Raw genomic sequence first — 20,621 nt, 5'->3', positions numbered from 1 at the left:
CCATTAGTGACATCGTACCTAACGCCTTTTTTCTGGAGCGTGCATTGCGTCGTGTCATTGATCAAGCCGTTCAGGAGCAGGAGCTGGAAGATGAGGAAGTCGCAATGCTGAACGAATTCCCAGGGGGGCTACTCCATCTGAGACAAGTCAGCAGGAGTCTGAAGAGGAGTCAGAGGAGGATGGTGCCTGCGGGGAGGAGGAGCAAGAAGAGCAGGCTTTGAGGGCGATGAGCAGGAGCCAGGGCGCCTCACCGCTTCCAATTTAGTGCAAATGGGGGCCTTCATGCTCCAGTGTTTGAAGAGGGACCCCCGTATAAAAAGCATAAAGGGCAAGGACCAGTACTAGGTGGCAACGTACTTAGACCCCCGGTACAAACACAAAATGACTGACATGTTACCAGCATCACAGAGAGCTGGCAGAATGCAGCATTTACAGGCCTTGCTGTGAGAGATGCTGCATTCTGCTGTTGCGGGCGTGGGTACCAATCCTACCGCGCCTGCAAGAAGAGGGCGGTTTGAAGATGTGTTGGTCACTTCAGATATGAGATCATTCTTGCAGCCAACCCATCGACAGCCGCCCTCCAGATCCAGCCTCTGGGAACGCCTAGACCGACAGGTGTCCGACTACATCGGGTTAACGGCCGATGTGGACGTTCTGAGAAGCAAGGAACCCCTGGACTACTGGGTGTGCAGGCTTGATCCGTGGCCAGAGCTGGCACAATTTGCCATGGAACTCTTGGCTTGCCCCTCGTCGACTGTCCTGTCTTTTCTGTCAGGTGAATGCCTAATATTTGGGGCCTGTACTCCCGTGGTCTGAAATAAAAAATTTCTAGGCTTCAGCATGGCACATTTTTGAGAGTTTCCCTTTAAGACGCATAAAAATGGCCCCTGATTAAAATCAGAGCCCTCTCTGGTATGTCACTGTACAAGTTGTGGGACTATTTGTGTACTTCTAGTAAGTATTTGGTGGCTGCAAATATGACCTGAAGGTTTTTCAGGTTCGCCTGCCATTAAAGTGAATGGGGCCCGCCATTTGATCGCGAACGCGTGTTCGCGAACCTTCCCGGCCGATTTTCCTCCATCACTAATAACCAGTAAGCACTTTCCCTTACTAGTGTGAAAAGTGCTTATTGGTTAACACTTTAATAACCAGGTCTGAACAGACACTTTTTTGGTGATTTAGCGCACGTAGTGGTTAAAATGTTTGGAAGTTTTTTATGTTTTATGTGTCAGCACTATCAAAATAATTTTTGCAACAATTTTTTACTTATAATTATAATTTATTGTTTAGTTTTATTTGGGGGAAAAACTGTACAAAACATTTTTAAAAAGTATTTTCTTTTTCAAACTATAGCTCCTTATTCTTTATATATGCACACTTACACCAAAATAAATTATTATAATTAGTTCCCTATTTTGTGTCAATCGTTTTGTTATATAATATGTATGGTTTCATGTGAATGGGGCGATAATGGTGATGATTTTGGTTGGTGTGGGTATGCATTTTATAATTTTTTATAACTTAATTTTTTATTTTTCACTTTTTCCTTTTTATTTTTTCCTTTTATTTGTATTGTAATTGGTTTATTTCTTATTTTTTAAATATATTTTTGCCACATAATATGTCCCCCAAGAGGTCATAAAAAGACTGTTGGGGGACAATAAACACTATTATTTTGCACTTTGTATTTTTTTCTTTTATTTGTATTTTATTATATCTATTTCTTTTAAATGTAAATTTTTCTATTATTTTTTTAAATATATTTTTGCAACACAAAATGTCCCCCAAGGGATCATAAAAAGCCTGTTGGGGGACAGTGAACACTCTTAGGCCCCTTTCACACGGGCGTTGCTGATTGGGGCCGGATGCGTTCAGGGTGCGTTCAGGGAAAATGGTGCGATTTTGACACTAAAACAAGTCAGTTTTCACTGCGATTGCGTTCCATGTTTGCGTTTTTCCGCGCGGGTGCCCTCAGTATCTCTTCTCATACACTAAGCACCCCCCTAGTATCTCTCCTCATGTACTGAGCACACCCCAGCATCTCCCCTCATATACTGAGCACCCCCCCAGTATCTCTCCTCATGTACTGAGCACCCTCCCAGCATCTCCCCTAATATACTGAGCACCCCCCTAGTATCTCTCCTCATGTACTGAGCACCCCCCAGCATCTCCCCTCATATACTGAGCCCCCCCAGTATCTCTCCTCATGTACTGAGCCCCCCCAGTATCTCTCCTCATGTACTGAGCACACCCCAGCATCTCCCCTCATATACTGAGCACCCCCCCCCCCAGTATCTCTCCTCATGTACTGAGCACCCCCTAGTATCTCTTCTCATACACTGAGCACCCCCCTAGTATCTCTCCTCAGTTACCTTAGCACCCCCTCAGTATCTCTTCTCATACACTGAGCACCCCCCCCCCCAGTATCTCTCCTCATATACTGAGCACCCCCCTCCAGTATCTCTCCTCATGTACTGAGCACCCCCCCCCCAGTGTCTCTCCTCATATACTGAGCACCCCCTCAGTATCTCTTCTCATACACTGAGCACCCCCCCCCCAGTATCTCTCCTCATGTACTGAGCACCCCCCCCAGTATCTCTCCCCATGTACTGAGCACCCCCCTAGTATCTCTCCTCATGTACTGAGCACCCCCTCAGTATCTCTTCTCATACACTGAGCACCCCCCCCAGTATCTCCCCTCATTTACTGACCCCCCCCAGTATCTCCCCTCATACACTGATCACCCCCCCCCCCCCCAGCATCTCCCCTCATATACTGAGCACCCCCCCCCCCCCCAGTATCTCTCCTCATGTACTGAGCACCCCCTAGTATCTCTTCTCATACACTGAGCACCCCCCTAGTATCTCTCCTCAGTTACCTTAGCACCCCCTCAGTATCTCTTCTCATACACTGAGCACCCCCTCAGTATCTCTCCTCATATACTGAGCACCCCCCTCCAGTATCTCTCCTCATGTACTGAGCACCCCCCCCCCAGTATCTCTCCTCATATACTGAGCACCCCCTCAGTATCTCTTCTCATACACTGAGCACCCCCCCCAGTATCTCTCCTCATGTACTGAGCACCCCCCCCCCAGTATCTCTCCCCATGTACTGAGCACCCCCCTAGTATCTCTCCTCATGTACTGAGCACCCCCTCAGTATCTCTCCTCATGTACTGAGCACCCCCTAGTATCTCTCCTCATATACTGAGCACCCCCTCAGTATCTCTTCTCATACACTGAGCACCCCCCCCCCCAGTATCTCTCCTCATGTACTGAGCACCCCCCCCCCCCAGTATCTCTCCCCATGTACTGAGCACCCCCCTAGTATCTCTCCTCATGTACTGAGCACCCCCTCAGTATCTCTTCTCATACACTGAGCACCCCCCTAGTATCTCCCCTCATTTACTGACCCCCCCCAGTATCTCCCCTCATACACTGATCACCCCCCAGTATCTCCCCTCATACACTGATCACCCCCCAGTATCTCCCTTCATACACTGATCACCCCCCCAGCATCTCCCCTCATACACTGATCACCCCCCCAGCATCTCCCCTAATATACTGAGCACCCCCCCAGCATCTCCCCTCATTTACTCACCCCCCCAGTGTCTCCCCTCATACACTGATCACCCCCCAGCATCTCCCTTCATACACTGAGCACCCCACCCCCAGCATCTCCCCTCATACACTGATCACCCCCCAGCATCTCCCCTCATACACTGATCACCCCCCCAGCATCTCCCCTCATACACTGATCACCCCCCCCCCCAGCATCTCCCCTCATTTACTGACCCCCCAGTATCTCCCCTCATCCACTGAGCACCCCCCCCCCCCAGCATCTCCCTTCATTTACTGCCCCCCCCAGCATCTCCCCTCATGTACTGAGCACCCCCCCAGTATCTCCCCTCATACACTGATCACCCCCCCCCCCAGTATCTCCCCTCATACACTGATCACCCCCCCAGTATCTCTCCTCATACACTGATCACCCACCCAGTATCTCTCCTCATACACTGATCACCCCTCCCCCCCAGTATCTCCCCTCATACACTGATCACCCCCCCAGTATCTCTCCTCATACACTGATCACCCACCCAGTATCTCTCCTCATACACTGATCACCCCTCCCCCCCCCCAGTATCTCTCCTCATACACTGATCACCCCCCCCCCAGTATCTCCCCTCATACACTGTTCACCCCCCCCAGTATCTCTCCTCATACACTGATCATACCTCATGCACAGGCTCCAGCACATTTACATTATATGTAGTTTGTACTCACTGTGAAGAAAGTTCCTCACAGGTCAGCTGACTCCTCCCCAGATAAGCTCCTCCTCCTCCCTCATGCAGCTCCACACAGCCCTCAGTGCCTTGTCCTCTTCTCACACTGGCCCCGCCTCCTTGCCCGACATGCTCCCACAGGCCCCGCCTCCTCCCTCACACACACTGCACAGGCTGCTCTATCCCTGAAAATACTGCAGCCATAGAGAAGAGGGCCAGCAGTGAGTACAGCTAGTGCCTGGAGCGCTGTACTCACTGCTCCTTCAGCCTCCTTTACTAATGAACGCTTCCACAAGCGCTCATTACTTGTGTCCTGGCCCTGCTGCTGATCAGCTGTAAACACCAGTGACCAGCGCCCCCTTTTGCTTGTTGATGTGATGCGCCCCATGCGGTGGCACCCCTCGCCCGGCTCTAGAAACGGCCCTGCCCCAGTTACAGGGGAAATCAGCCAGCTGTGGGGGCTGAGCAGGGTCTCCTGACCCTGCAGCTCTGCGTTCCTCTGCCCCCAAGCGGGGTCCACCCTGCATAGCTCGCCGCTCACCTGCCTTCTCCTAGGCTCCCCCGCTGTCACTGACAGCCGAGGGCCCGTCCTGCTCCTGCTACAGTGCGGCGCTCATGGCAGAAACACAGCTGCGGGCCCCTGCCTTATCTGCTTTCCTTCCTTTGCTTGTTTCACCCCGATTTCTTTATAATAAAGAGTTAAATATGAAAACAAAATGAAACCCTCTGTTGAAATTAGTGATAGTAAAAAACACCTCTATAATTTCAGAGCAATAAAGGATGTTCTGCTTTAATGATGACAACAGAGAATCTGCCTCTGAGATCGGAAATAATGTAAGAAATAGATAATGTTTCTGTTCCGTAAATGACAAATGAAGAACTGGCTTTTTGCTATAATGTGGGTTTTCTGATACATTTAATTATTGCTACTTACGCTGCTGTTTTAATTCTCTTACACTAGGAGGTGGGGGCCCCAACTTTTTTTGCTATGGGGCCCAATGAGTCATAGTTAAGCCTCTGACTCTGCTCTAAACTCAGTCATGGAACAATTTAAGTCATTTTGACTACACTTTGGACTGAATATATAAAATGTGATATGTTCTTCAATGAGGCGCATCCTCCAGCAGCGCGGGGGATATCGAAGACTGACGTAGAACAATTGTCTTTGACAGATGACCCCCACCCCACCAATGTGCATCAAGGTCATTAATGACATATTAGGCCTCTTGCACACAAACTTTTTTGCGGGTTCCGTTTGCGGAACCATTCACTTCAATGGGTCCGCAAAAACAACGGAAGGTACTCCGTATGCATTCCGTTTCCGTATTTCCATTCCACTCAAAGATAGAACATGTCCTGTTATTGCCCGCAAATCACGTTCAGTGGTTCCATTCAAGCCAATGGTTCCGCAAAAAAAATATACGGAATGCATCCGTATGTCTTCCGTATCCGTTCCGTTTTTGCGGAACTATCTATTGAAAATTTTATGCCCAGCCCAATTTTTTTATGTACTTACTGTTTAAACATTATTGTATGCTTCCGTTTCCGTTTGCGATCCGCAAAAAACAGATCACAAAGGGACACCAAACGCAAAAACGGAACGGAAAAACAGAAACACTACTGAAACAGAAAAACGGATCAGTTAAAAACGGACCGCAAAATACTGAAAAAGCCATACGATCGCTTGCAAGAGGGGCCTAATGCGAATATAGCATATTCCTTACAAGAAATACCAGCTTGAGCCGCCTCCTTAGACTTGCATATTACTTATCAGAAGGGTTTAGCAACTGCGCCTCCCTCTGTTGTTGGGAGATAGAGCATGGATGGGGCATCTCGCTTTCTTGCAACCATCCTTTATAATAGGCTAAAGTGCAGCAGGGAAGAAAAGGGGTTAACTGTAAGTAAATTCCCTGGTATCTGCTGCCCAGCGCAAGGTAAAACGTTGATAAATGACCCCCTCAACGTGTATCAAGGTTATTAACGACATATAATATGAACATAGCATTCCTATGAAGAAATACCAGCTTGAGCCCGGCTAAAGTGCAGCAGGGAAGAAAGGGGTTAACCACAGGTTAAATCCCTGGTATCTGCTGCCCTGGTATGGCTAAACTTTCACTGCACGGTGACTGAAACGAGTGGGAGGGGAAGGGGAGAGTTTAAATGAAGTTTCAAAGAAGCGGACTCCTTCACTTGTCTTCTAGCCTCCTCAGCATCTCAGGAAGGAGCTGCTTGGGTCGGTTCCAGGTACGTTGTAATGAGATCCACAAACAGCGCTTGTTTGAGCACTTAATCTCGGATTTATTCTTAGGGTACGGCCACAAGTTCAGGTTTCCTGATGCAGTTTTGGAAGCCAAAACCGGGAGTGGATCATAAAAGGAGAGAAAGTATAAAGGACAGATACGACTTCTCCTATTTCTCAATTCACTCCTGGTGTTGGCTTCCAAAACTGCATCAGGAAACCGGACCTTCGGATCACAGCTTATTTTCTCATATGGAAAGAAGTAACATGGGCGCAATATTATCTATCCCCCCCTCCCCCATTACTAATATTGTGTTGGGGGCCCCTGCTTATAGGGCCTAATCGATTAAGTTATGTTTCATTATTTTCCTCAGTATATCCTGTATCGTTTTGCACAAAAAGGTCTTTGTTCACATAGGTCCGTGTGGCAGCGGAGCTAACAGTCTAGTGTCCCTGCCCCAGACTCATCCGCTGTCCTGTTTTATATTGAATCCAATAGACATTGATACGGTAGGAGAACCCATACAAAGACCATACAAACTGCATACAGATATCAAGTTGGTTGAATTTGAATCCAAGACTTCAAGTATATAGGGCCAAATAAGCTTTACTACTGTTATATATATATGTAATATTTGCTGATAATGTACAATGAAAAAAATCCCAAGATATCGTGTAGAAATTGTGTTTCTGATGCTGCACAATAAATCAGAGGGGTCCCTAAGGAACTGCCTCTCCCCAACGCTATTACTAGAAGAGGGAGTTTACTGTGTTATATTGTTTGTCTGTGATACATCTGGCTTCATATGATTCAATGTTACAAGTTGTACTTAGTTATAATAGGTTGACAGTGTTACAGGTGTCTGGATTCCCACAGACTGCAGTCCTGCATTAACCTTGCAGATTTGGGGTATGGCAGAGCTTAGTATCTGAATTTGCTTTACTAAAAAAAAAAAAAAAAAAAAAAAAAAGGCAAATTTTAGTTTTTTGTGTTTTCATTTTTTGCTTCCAGACGTCCAGGAACCATAACTTGTTTATTTTTACATTCACAAAAACAATTCCACCAGTTTTACAGCATTCTGCTTGAAGTGTTTATGCCTTTTTCATTTGGGAAGTGAAGCAACGAATAAATGGCGACTGGATACTTTGATGTATAACTTATACCAGCCGTACATATATATAATTATATACAGGAGATACCCAGGTTATACCAGCTGTACATATATATAATTATATACAGGAGATACCCAGGTTATACCAGCTGTACATATATAATTATATACAGGAGATGCCCAGGTTATACCAGCCGTACATATATATAATTATATACAGGAGATGCCCAGGTTATACCAGCTGTACATATATAATTATATACAGGAGATACCCAGGTTATACCAGCTGTACATATATAATTATATACAGGAGATACCCAGGTTATACCAGCTTGGTCCATATCACTATATACAAGAAGATGTATAACTTATACCAGCTGTACATATATAATTATATACAGGAGATACCCAGGTTATACCAGCTGTACATATATAATGATATACAGGAGATACCCAGGTTATACCAGCTGTACATATATAATTATATACAGGAGATGCCCAGGTTATACCAGCATGGTCCATATCACTATATACAAGAAGATATATAACTTATACCAGCTGTACATATATAATTATATACAGAAGATACCCAGGTTATACAAGCATGCTGTATATTACTATATAGAGGAAGATGTATAACTTCTACCAACTGTACATATATAATTATATACAGGAGATGCCCAGGTTATACCAGCATGGTCCATATCACTATATACAAGAAGATGTATAACTTATACCAGCTGTACATATATAATTATATACAGGAGATACCCAGGTTGTACCAGCATGGTCCATATCACTATATACAAGAAGATGTATAACTTATACCAGCTGTACATATATAATTATATACAGGAGATGCCCAGGTTATACCAGCATGGTCCATATCACTATATACAAGAAGATGTATAACTTATACCCGCTGTACATATATAATTATATACAGGAGATGCCCAGGTTATACCAGCATGGTCCATATCACTATATACAAGAAGATGTATAACTTATACCCGCTGTACATATATAATTATATACAGGAGATGCCCAGGTTATACCAGCTGTACATATATAATTATATACAGGAGATACCCAGGTTATACCAGCTGTACATATATAATTATATACAGGAGATGCCCAGGTTATACCAGCTGTACATATATAATTATATACAGGAGATACCCAGGTTATACCAGCTGTACATATATAATTATATACAGGAGATGCCCAGGTTATACCAGCATGGTCCATATCACTATATACAAGAAGATGTATAACTTATACCAGCTGTACATATATAATTATATACAGGAGATGCCCAGGTTATACCAGCATGCTACATATCACTATATACAAGAAGATGTATAACTTATACCAGCTGTACATATATAATTATATACAGGAGATTGGTTATACCAGCATGGTCCATATCACTATATAGAGGAAGATGTATAACTTATACCAGCTGTACATATATAATTGTATACAGGAGATGCCCAGGTTATACCAGCATGGTCCATATCACTATATTATGCCTGCTGCCACAGACAGCACATACTGGAGCAGGCCTAATCTGCACCATCCATTGTTGGTACATTAGATAGGGTATGTGTATGGGGGAACTCATGGGGGCCTCATGCTACATGGGGCACTTATGGGGGGGCCTAAGACTATGTGGGGCAACTTACAGGGGTATCACTGTGTGTGTGGGCACTTATGGAGACCTCATACTGTGTGTTTGGAACGTATGGAGGTCTCATACTGTGGGGGCACTTATAGGGACCTCTCACTATGTTGGGGCACTCATGCTGATATAATGGTGCCGGCAAAATGCTCTTTCATTAGGTAATAGGATCGGTCATGCAGTCACCTTTGCTGCCAACAAAAAAATTATTCTGTATGGGGACAAGAGATGGCATTAGTGATTGCATGTCCACTGACGAGCAGGTGATCGTCAGGAAGGAATGCTTCGTCTGCTCCACTGGGTCATGTAAAGGGGCTGTTAGTGTAAAAAAAAATGCTCAAAAGTTTGGAGGTATCTGTGTATTTGGCTGCAGGGAGCATGGGGGATATTGATGAATGGAGTAATCAGGTTCTGAAGATAATGGTAATAGAAAGACATGAGTCAATGTGATCGGTCTGCCAACACCTAAAACCGGGAGATGCAGGATGGAGGCATCGGTGCCGTGACTGGCACAGAGTGAAGGCATCAGTGCAATGACTGGCACATGGTGGAGGCATCAGTGCAGTAACTAGCACAGGGTGGAGGCATTGGTGCAGTGACTGGTACAGGGTGGAATCATCAGTGCAGTGACTGGCACAGGGTGGAGGCATCAGTGCAGTGACTGGCACAGGGTGGAGGCCTCAGTGCAGTGACTGGCACAGGGTGGAGGCATCAGTGCAGTGACTGGTACAGGGTGGAGACATTGGTGCAGTGACTGGTATAGGGTGGAGGCATTGGTGCAGTGACTGGCGAAGGTTGGAGGCACCAGTGCAGTGACTGGTACAGGGTGGATAAATCGGTGCACTGACTGGCGAAGGGTGGAGGCATCAGTGCAGTGACTGGCGAAGGGTGGAGAAATCAGTGAAGTGACTGGTGAAGGGTGAAGGCATCAGTGCAGTGACTGGCGAAGGGTGGAGGCATAGAAATGAATGGAGCAACTGCACAGCCCAACCAGCCTCTCTTTTTTTATGATCATTGGGGGTTCCAGCAGTAGGACCCCTACAGATCTAATTGTAATCCTCCATCTTGTGCATAGGGGTTAACTTCACATAACCAGAATACCCCTTGAAGTAATGTAGAGCTGAGGTCAATACGCCAGAACCCAAAAGACATTTACTAAAGATTACAGATGTCTGCATCTGCCCCATAGGAGATATTACAGTTTTCACAATCTCCCTAGAACTTTTCTCTCACTTGCAAATGATGTCTGTGCCGGGTGGACATACCCACCCTGATATTTACATGGCTAATATGTGAATTGTGCAGAGTGAATCTCATTTCCTTCCCAATATGCTACCAACCAGATACTAAATGTGGAAAGCCTAATTTTTGTCTTCCAGTTTCAGTGCAAAAAAAAAAAAGGGATCGTTTGTTGCACTATGAAAGGTTATGCAATTTTGTAATACAATCTGTATGCCTATTTTTTATGGTTTTTAAGATCTCTGCTTGCTGTCAGTGAAAAGGAAACTGAATATCTGTCCTGGTCATGTGGTGATCACAGCGTTGCTTGGCTTATTACAAGTGTGGAGCTATGAATTGGACAGATTTTTACCCCCTGGAAGAAAACAGTGAAGGTTTCCTTTAATGACATAAAGGAGAGACCTTGAAAATTGACGTGAACAACCCCTTTAAGGAATTTTTCGTTAATGATCAGGATCCTTCTATATTAATCTGAGTGGGATGCCGCTCGCTCTGGAGAACCCAGGGCATCTGGACATTGATTTCACAAGGAACGGTGTAGTCCTTCATTTCTCCTGCAGGGGTGCTGCAGGGAAATTAAACACCTGCTACCAGTTTCCACCACACACACACAAGAGCCAATTTTTGGGGATCTATAATATGATCAGATTGCCTTTTTGTTTAAGGACCCTTCTAACAAGAAGAGGTCGGCGCAATTCTAAACCACAGGGGACCCGAACAATGTACAGCAAATTTTAAGCGGCCATTGAAATCTGCAGATATATAGATGCGTCGTTACACTAAAGTTCTGTGGTCTGAAGTTTCCCTGCTCTTCTAGAAGTCATAGACCTCTTTTTTTTTTTTTTTCCTTTCTTGCTTTGTCCCACCTAACCGCTTCTGATAATGTCGACTAGAATTATTGCCTGGAATATACGCGGTCTGGGGGACAGAGGTAAAAAACAAGCGTTTTTTGATTTGACACAGGTCCACCTACCAGCAATAGTATGCTTGTTAGAGACCCATCTCACTGAAGAGACCTCCAGGGTGGTCGGCAGGGGATGGGCTACGCATTCGTATCATTCTACTTTCTCCAGCTACTCCAGAGGTGTTACTGTCTTGATACATAGACTGATTGATTTCGTCTGTGAGGCATCTTCTGTCGACCATCAGGGGAGATTTATCTTCCTATATTGTAGATTAAGGGGGAAGACATGTATTTTGGCTTTTGTCTACATTCCACCGCCATTTTCCTTTTCGGTTCTTAATTCCTTGTTATTATTTATGGATAAATGGCCAGAGTGCCCAACAATGATTATTGGCGATTTCAACTGTGTCATTGATCCGCTACTTGATAGGGTCTCTACGAGTGTCAAGGGAGATAGTCCGGTCCAGGGGTCTCCCCTGGCACGGTTTTGCTTGGAGGCTGGTTTTGAAGATGTTTGGGGATATTTAGGACAGGGGAAAAGGGCTTTTTCATGCTTTAGTAAAGCAGGTAAATCTATGTCCAGAATAGATCTTGCACTGATAAGTAGTAAACATGTGAAATTGGTAAAACGAATGAAATATATAACAAGGTCAATATCGGACCATTCACCGCTACTCCTCGAACTCTGTTTAACCCAGGAAAGATATACACAAAAACCCCCTTTCAGATTAAACGTCTTATTGGCTATCAGTGATAAAGACACATGAAATAATTCAGAATGAAATTGGCCGTTTCTGGGATAATAACCATGGCTCAGCAAAAATTCAAGTGGTATGGGGACACCTTTAAGGCGTATATGAGGGGAATGATGATTAGTAATATTGCGAACCTCAGAAAGGAGTACGGGAAAAAACAGAAAAATTTTGAAGAACTTGCATCACTGGCGACACAATCCTTCTATATGAATAAGATGGAGGAGAATAGGGAAAATATGCAATCCCTTTTTTTTAAAGGGCAAAAATACTTTACAGAGTCAGGGCGACCTGGTAAACTTTTGTCCAGAGTGATCTCAAGCCAACAATCTAAAAAATACATAGATAATGTTCAACTGAGTAATGGTAGGACGGTTAGTGGACAGTTTCCGATAGAGAAGGCCTTTGTGGACTATTTCCTGGACTTGTATAAAGCTGAATCTAAGATCACAGATGATAAGATGGATTCGTATCTTGATGGGATTGCTTTTTCAACTATTACTGAGGCGCAAAAGAAAGCACTTGAACTAGAGATCTCAATTCAGGAACTGGAGGGAGCTATTAAATTATGCTCAGTCAACTCCACCCCTGGTTCAGATGGACTTCCATATGAATTTTATAGTAAATATGGGGACTGTATTCTCCCCAGACTGCTGGAGGTCTTTTCTGAATCAGTGGAGGATGGGAAGCTGCCAGACTCAATGATGGAAGCCGTAATAACATTAATTCCAAAAAAAGGAAAGGATCCTCTAGATATAGAATCTTATAGACCAATCTCACTGCTTAATGCAGATGTAAAGCTTCTTGCGAGGGTTCTCGCAACAAGGCTCTCCAGGGTTATTTCCTCTATTATACATCCGGATCAGAATGGCTTTATTCAAAACAAGGGTACCCATCATAATCTGCATCGGCTTTTTTGCCAATATACAGGCCCCTGGGGGGACCGCTCGCTCCATCCTGTCACTGGATGCCTCTAAGGCCTTCGACAGGGTGGAGTGGCGCTTCCTCTGGAAGGTTCTGGCAAGGATGGGCTTTGGGGAAAAATTTATAGGCATTCTCAAACTACTGTATAGATCTCCTAGGGCAAAACTAAGTTTAAATGGGATCTTGACTACTAGTTTTGATTTAAATAGAGGTACGCGGCAGGGCTGTCCACTATCCCCATTGTTATTTGACATTTATATTGAACCCCTTGCGATGGCCATTAGGCAGGACGATCGGGTTAAAGGATTTGGTATGTTAGGAGTGCAAGACCGCATCTCCTTATATGAGGATGATGTTCTTTTCTTTATAGACCACACGGAAATAACTCTTCCTAGAATTATTCAAATGGTTAAAGCATTTGGTGAGGTGTCCGGTCTTCTTATAAACTGGTCTAAGACCAGTTTGATGCCAATAGACCCCCTGCCACAGAAAGAGGTTCTCGTGACACAGTTGGACATCGTTGACACTTTTCAATATTTGGGCTTGACTATATCACCCCGGGTGGAAAATTTTGTACAACTTAATTTGATCCCCATAATGGCAAGGATTAGAGCTAAAATAGGGATCTGGTTGAAACTTCCCCTATCTAGAGCTGACCGAGTCTCACTGGTCAAGATGGTGATACTACCACAACTTCTCTATGTGCTTAGGAATACACCTATTTGGATTCAAGATAAATACTTTAAACTCATGGAAAGAATAATTCATGATTTAATATGGGGAAGAAAACGAGTTCGATTAAAGTTGGAATATTTGTATAAATCACTGGAGTGCGGGGGTTTAAATCTCCCTTACTTTAAAGGGTATTTTATTGCTGCCCAGCTATTGATGTGCTATGAATCAGAAAACAGCGCACTGTTGGGGAAGTTGGTAGGGAGCTACGCTCACAATAATATATTTACCCTGTTGGAATCCGGGCTACTGAAGACCCATGAGCGGGGCTACAGAGAGACTATAAAACTACTCCTGAAAGTGTGGGTTACTACTAGGACATGGTTGAAGGTAAAGGGTTCACTTACATTCACGCCTCTTTGGCATAATGTGTACTTACAAAGGTTAGATGATATTGCAGCTGACACATTTTGGCAAAAGAACAACATTTTGTATATTTCACAGGTAGTTAAGGATAGAGACATTAAGCCATTTATAGAAATGACACATAATATAGAAAATTTTTCATGGTTTAGGTATTTTCAATTGCGTTCAGTACTATCTAGTCTGGACGATAAATTGGTGTTGGATATAGATAGCACTGTCTAGAATAAAGATTTCAAATATATATAAGTTATTACTTAAGGCACGGTTTAGTGATATACAGTCACCAGGACAAAGAGCGTGGGAGGTGGATTGTCCGAACATACAAGTAGAAGGGTGGGAGAATATTTTTGGGAATTTAGGTTCACTATCCCTGAACTTCAACCATGTTGTAGTACATTTCTATATTTGCCACAGATTATATATCACCCCTTTATGGATGAATAAATGTGGACTAAGGGATACGTCTAACTGCCCTAAATGTGACACCTCAGGAGCGGACTATCTTCATATGATCTGGACCTGCCCAGAACTCATAAACTATTGGAATAGCATCAATAATTTTATCATGTACAAACTAAAAATACGAATCCCTTTTGAACCACAAGTATTCTTGCTTAATGATCTTTCCAAAATAGATAATCCTAAGTATCAAAAGATCTTTCTGGGTAGGATACTGATGTTGGCCATAGTTTTGGTCAGTCGGACCTGGTTTGCTCGTTATACTCCAGATATAAATATATGGATAAACCTTACTGATAAGGTAAAAAACTATGAGAAAATCATCTTTAAACAGAGGGGAGCTGATGATAAGTGGACTAAGATATGGGGTGGTTGGAGATTTTGAGTAGTTGTTTTTTTTGTTTTTTTTGACGCACCACAGGTAGGGGGAAGGGGGGGGGGCTTAGGGAATAGGGATACAGGGGAAAGAAAGGGAAGGGAAAAAACAATTATTTTCTGTATTCTTTTTTTGTCTTGTAATTTGTTTGATATACTAATTAATAAAGATAATTAATTTTAAAAAATAGACCTCGATGGCGTGAGACACCTTGATGAATGGTGTTCATACGAAGACCTAAAGTGAAGAATTTGGGACCTCGGTCACAGGATAGCTGAGTTTTTATTGTTTAGGTCTGGAGTTTATAGTGTCTCTAATACAAACTCCAGCTGGTAAATGTTCCCAGGTCTAATGCTTCAGTGACAGCGCAAGGACTGGAAAGCATCAGAGAAATGCACTAATTGCACAGGGAATCCCAATACAGAGTGGACAATTTAATTTACAGCAGACCTTGAGTGTGTTTTCTACGATACAACAATCAACCCTCTGCTGTCATTAGAAAAGGAGGTCCCCAAGCATTTATGTTCTTCCCCCTTACAGTAAACAGTTTATTAATCAGTGCATAGCTTGTGGATGTGCGATCCATACATTTTCTTTGGTTTAAAATATGCATTGATTTATACTCTAGCTAACATGACCATCTCCTACCTTTATCTCATGCAGGATGGGTGTAGACTCCAAGCAGATCGTTCTCTTGCTGCTGTTGGTTGTGACGGTTGTATCTATATTAATTGCCCTGATTTTGTCCCTGGTGACAAGCGTGGACATCCCCCTTTCACCTGGAACCAAGGTAATAATAAATTGATAACAACATAAAGATTCCATAATGCCCTAAGAGCCATGTAATCTGCTGTAACCCCAGACCGTTGTGTACATATAGAATAAACCTACATACAAATATGGAGAAAGGATTCATGTTATGACCACAAACCATGGTTTGCTGAACTGTAATACAGAACATGTAATAGGGCCCTAACTGCAGAACACTAGGGGCTCTGACTGCTCTCCTTATATACAGTTTCTGACTGAACTAGAACTTTCTAGTGGGAGGGGTGGAGTGGAGAAATTCAGCACAAACAGTTACAATGTTTCAACTCCCGTCTGTCATAGACTTACATTAGAGCTTCAATGATACAGCAGTTTTTTTCAGACAAAAACAAGTTTTCAGACATAACAACAGAGCTAAACCAGACATTCAAAAGGTCAGTCTGTCTGGTTTTGGTGGTAAACAACATCTGGCTTTTTCCCTCCAAAACATGCTCTTCTTTAAACCCTATGGCAGCTGTGGAAAATTATCAGCTTCTCATTCAAAGTCCCAAAAGTCTCTCAGTATTCATTAACCCTTTGCACAGTGCTGTGCAAAACACAGCACGAGTGAACAGGATACATATATATATATATATATATATATATATATATAACTATATATGTATGTACTTTTGAAAAAATGAGGATGCAGCACACTGCAAAAATGCGGGTGCAGATCATAGCTTGAGAAAGACAGCAACAAGCTGTTGAAACGTCGCTGCTGACTCTGGGTGAATAAACTACACGTTTTCCGTTGACATCCGCGGTGTGCTGCTGGCCTTCTTTGACCTCTATATATGTATGTATATATGTAGTTACACAGTATTAAACAGTACAAGTTAACCCTTTTAACTGAAATAAAGTAAGTAGTTGCTTACTTTCATAGGGTAAACAGGGCAAATGTTCACAAATTTCCAAACTTCAAAGTATTCCTGGCACTACACATACATTACATTACTTATCCTGTATTGATCCGGAGTTACATCCTGTATTATACTCCAGAGCTGCACTCACTATTCTGCTGGTGCAGTCACTGTGTACATACATTACTTATTCTGTACTGATTCAGAGTTACATCCTGTATTATACTCCAGAGCTGCACTCACTATTCTGCTGGTGCAGTTACTGTGTACATACATTACATTACTTATCCTGTACTGATCCTGAGTTACATTCCTACTCCAGAGCTGCACTCACTATTCTGCTGGTGCAGTCACTGTGTACATACATTACTTATCCTGTACTGATCCTGAGTTACATCCCTACTCCAGAGCTGCACTCACTATTCTGCTGGTGCAGTCACTGTGTACATACATTACTATCCTGTACTGATCCTGAGTTACATCCTGTATTATACACCAGAGCTGCACTCACTATTCTGCTGGTGCAGTCACTGTGTACATACATTACTTATTCTGTACTGATTCAGAGTTACATCCTGTATTATACTCCAGAGCTGCACTCATATTCTGCTGGTGCAGTTACTGGTGTACATACATTACATTACTTATCCTGTACTGATCCTGAGTTACATTCCTACTCCAGAGCTGCACTCACTATTCTGCTGGTGCAGTCACTGTGTACATACATTACTTATCCTGTACTGATCCTGAGTTACATCCCTACTCCAGAGCTGCACTCACTATTCTGCTGGTGCAGTCACTGTGTACATACATTACTTATCCTGTACTGACCCTGAGTTACATCCTGTATTATACTCCTGAGCTGCACCCACTATTCTGCTGGTGCAGTCACTGTGTACATACATTACTTATCCTGTACTGATCCTGAGTTACATCCTGTATTATACTCCTGAGCTGCACTCACTATTCTGCTGGTGCAGTCACTGTGTACATACATTACTTATCCTGTACTGATCCTGAGTTACATCCTGTATTATACTCCAGAGCTGCACTCACTATTTTACTGGTGCAGTCACTGTGTACATACATTACATTACTTATCCTGTACTGATCCAGAGTTACATCCTGTATTATACTCCAGAGCTGCACTCACTATTCTGCTGGTGCAGTTACTGTGTACAGTACATACATTACATCACTTATCCTATACTTATGCTGATTTACATCCTGTATTATACTTCAGGGGTGCATTGTTAGTTCTGCATAGTTGAAATCTCTTAGTATTCCCTATTGGCCGAATGTCTGCACACAGCTTGTTTAGGTGACTTAGATTCTGGGAAGTGTATTCTTTCTTTACACTTTGCACTTTACAGTGATCTGATCCAAGAACAACTAGGTGTGTGTGAGGGTCTCACCCAAAGCTAATGCTTGCTGTTCCCAATAACTATCAGCAGAATTATGAATGTAGCTCTGGAGTATAATACAAGTTGTATTTCAGGTTCAATGCCTAAATATGAACATAAACTTTAAATGTAGGAAAGCAGATGTGCCGGAGACTCGTCACATTGTAGTACAAAGTTTGAGAAGTTAATGTTTCACCCCAGGAGATATATATAGTCAGATGTCTTCAGGTTCTACCTTCTTTCATGCCAGCATGCCGATTAAGTACTGTCGTGGGAACTGGGCACCCTGGCACTGTGTTATGTATTTTCAGAGGGCATAGTACAAGAGCTAATATTTAGAAATTTCCGTCAGCTGATTTCTACAGAATTACAATGTACTTCATGTTCCTTGCGTCTACAGATTCAAATGCAGCCCTATTAGTACAGCATAAGGCTCAGTTCAGACCTGAGCGTTCTGAAAGGAGCGCTCTGTATGCGCGATTGTACGGGCGTTTACAATCGCGCATACAGAGACAAGCGTACACACAGTGTCGCGCGTTCCCGAAAGTCTATGTACGGGAACGCGCGACAAGCGCCCAAAAAACCGCTCCTGTACTTGTTTGAGCGTCGGGCGTTTACAGCGCGATCGTACGCGCTGTAAAACGCCCAGGTGAGAACCATTCCCATAGGGAAGCATTGGTTTCTCCTTGTTGAGCGTTTTACAGCGCGTAGGAACGCGCTGTAAAACGCTCAGGTCTGAACTGAGCCTAATTGGCCCTTCTCCTGCTGAGCTCAGACCAGTCATTTGTATATGCCTCCTTACCCCCGATCCCCTGCTGCGCACCCGCAAACCAGACTTGTAATGCATTGAGAGGACTCCTGAGCATGCACACATAATGGAAAGGACCCCAAGATAAATGTTTGGTTGGTGGGGGTCTGGCCAATGGGACCCTCAACGATTGCTGGAATGGGGGACCCCAGCGAGAGCTCTTCTATGGGGCAGCATTGCCCTTCTTCAGTTGCATAGCCCAATGGCTAGCCTTAGACATGAATTACCTTGCTGTTGATTACTATTGATTGTTGCTAATCTCCTAATGTGAATGGATCCCTGGATCACAGTAGATACAATGTTTCTGGGTCTTTCAGTATGGGATGGTGTTTGATGCCGGTTCGTCCCACACGGCGCTTTACATCTATCAATGGCCTGAAGACAAGGAGAATGACACCGGGGTTGTGAGCCAGACTCACGTGTGCGATGTGGAAGGTATGTGTGATGGGTCTTGCCACATTTTGCATATTTAGGTTGGTCTTTGACTCAATCCTATAAACAATAAGGTGACCTATCTTCTCTGAAAGATATTTAGGGTACGTTCACATGTAGCGGATAAGCCTTACATTGTCTATATGGCTTTCTGGGCAGAATATGTGCAGTCTATTAGTCACAGCAGTTGCAGTATGGAATCCACAAGAAGGCAGATAGGTGCGAATTCAGCCTTAGGCCTCCTGCACACAACCAAATCCGTTTTGCCGTCCGCAAATTGAGGATTTGCAAAATACAGATGTGGTTTCTGTGCATCCTGCAATTTTCGCAGGACCCACTTTGAAAACCCTATTCTTGTCCGCAAAAAGTATAATAGAACACGTTCTATAATTTGCGGCCCGTTTGACATGGATGACATCTGTGTACTGTCCATTTTATTTTGCTGACCTATAGAAATTAATGGGTCCGTGTGTGATCCGCAAAAAAATGTGCCCAAGGCCTTGTTCACATTTCCATGTCAGTGTCACGTCCGTGAAAAGAAGAGTACATGTTTCATCTGTGAAGATGTCCGTGAATGATCTGTGGTTGGTCCGTATGTCCGTTTTTTACCATCTGTGTGTCATCCGTAATTCACTATCGTTGCTCAGCTGAAAATGAATTTCCAAAGAATCTCCTATTAGTCTTCAGTGAAAAACAGACGCAACACGGACACCACACAGATATCTGTCAGTGATTTTCACGGACCCATAGATGGGCGTGCTTGGTCCGCATCACGGATCAAAGTAGTGCTTGTCCCCGTGATTTTTTTACTGGTCAATAAAAAAATACTCAAATGTGAGCATACACATTTAAATCAATTGGTACAAGTGCACTCTGTGGAAAATGCGGACGGCACACGTCAGTGAAAAACGGAAATGTGAACGAGGCCTAAAGGTGTTTTCTGGGTTTTCAAGATGTGTTTGCTGTCGGTGAATGGGAACATTCTTGTTTACACATTCACAGTCTGCAATCCCCAACATTGGACTTATGCAACGGGCCGCCTCCGCCCAGGGCCCCCTAAATCGCGTCCCAGGTTTAGTAAATGCAGAGTGGTATGTTGCGGCCTAAAATGTCTCTTATTGTGTGTCACAGTGCTCCTACCAGGATACGGCTGGACCCTAGGCTTTGGCTCCGAGGCAATAAATAGGGGGAATAATTGAGGGATAAAAGAATAACCTGTCCAGATCTTGAGATGAAGCTCAA

The 20,621-nt window shown here is 43.7% G+C and overlaps 1 protein-coding gene across 2 annotated transcripts in view; it reads left to right on the top strand.

Annotated features, from left to right (window-relative positions):
* The first annotated feature begins 6,119 nt into the window (after window positions 1-6,119).
* Window positions 6,120-20,621, top strand: part of LOC120977389 (ectonucleoside triphosphate diphosphohydrolase 8-like) — a 36,570-nt gene continuing 22,068 nt past the window's right edge. Inside the window, exons 1-3 of one of the 2 annotated variants that reach the window (XM_040405317.1) lie at window positions 6,120-6,179; window positions 15,730-15,856; window positions 19,265-19,382. In XM_040405317.1, coding sequence (XP_040261251.1) covers window positions 15,731-15,856; window positions 19,265-19,382 — 244 coding nt within the window. In that variant the 5' untranslated portion in view covers window positions 6,120-6,179; window position 15,730. Of the gene's footprint in view, window positions 6,180-6,419; window positions 6,527-15,729; window positions 15,857-19,264; window positions 19,383-20,621 lie in introns of those variants that run through there. The other variant, XM_040405316.1, reaches the window with a different exon arrangement.

This window comes from Bufo bufo, chromosome 8 (assembly GCF_905171765.1).
Source record: "Bufo bufo chromosome 8, aBufBuf1.1, whole genome shotgun sequence".
Classification (NCBI taxonomy): domain Eukaryota; kingdom Metazoa; phylum Chordata; class Amphibia; order Anura; family Bufonidae; genus Bufo; species Bufo bufo.
Note: the sequence above shows the minus strand (reverse complement) of the source record. Positions and strands in the feature narration are given on the sequence as shown.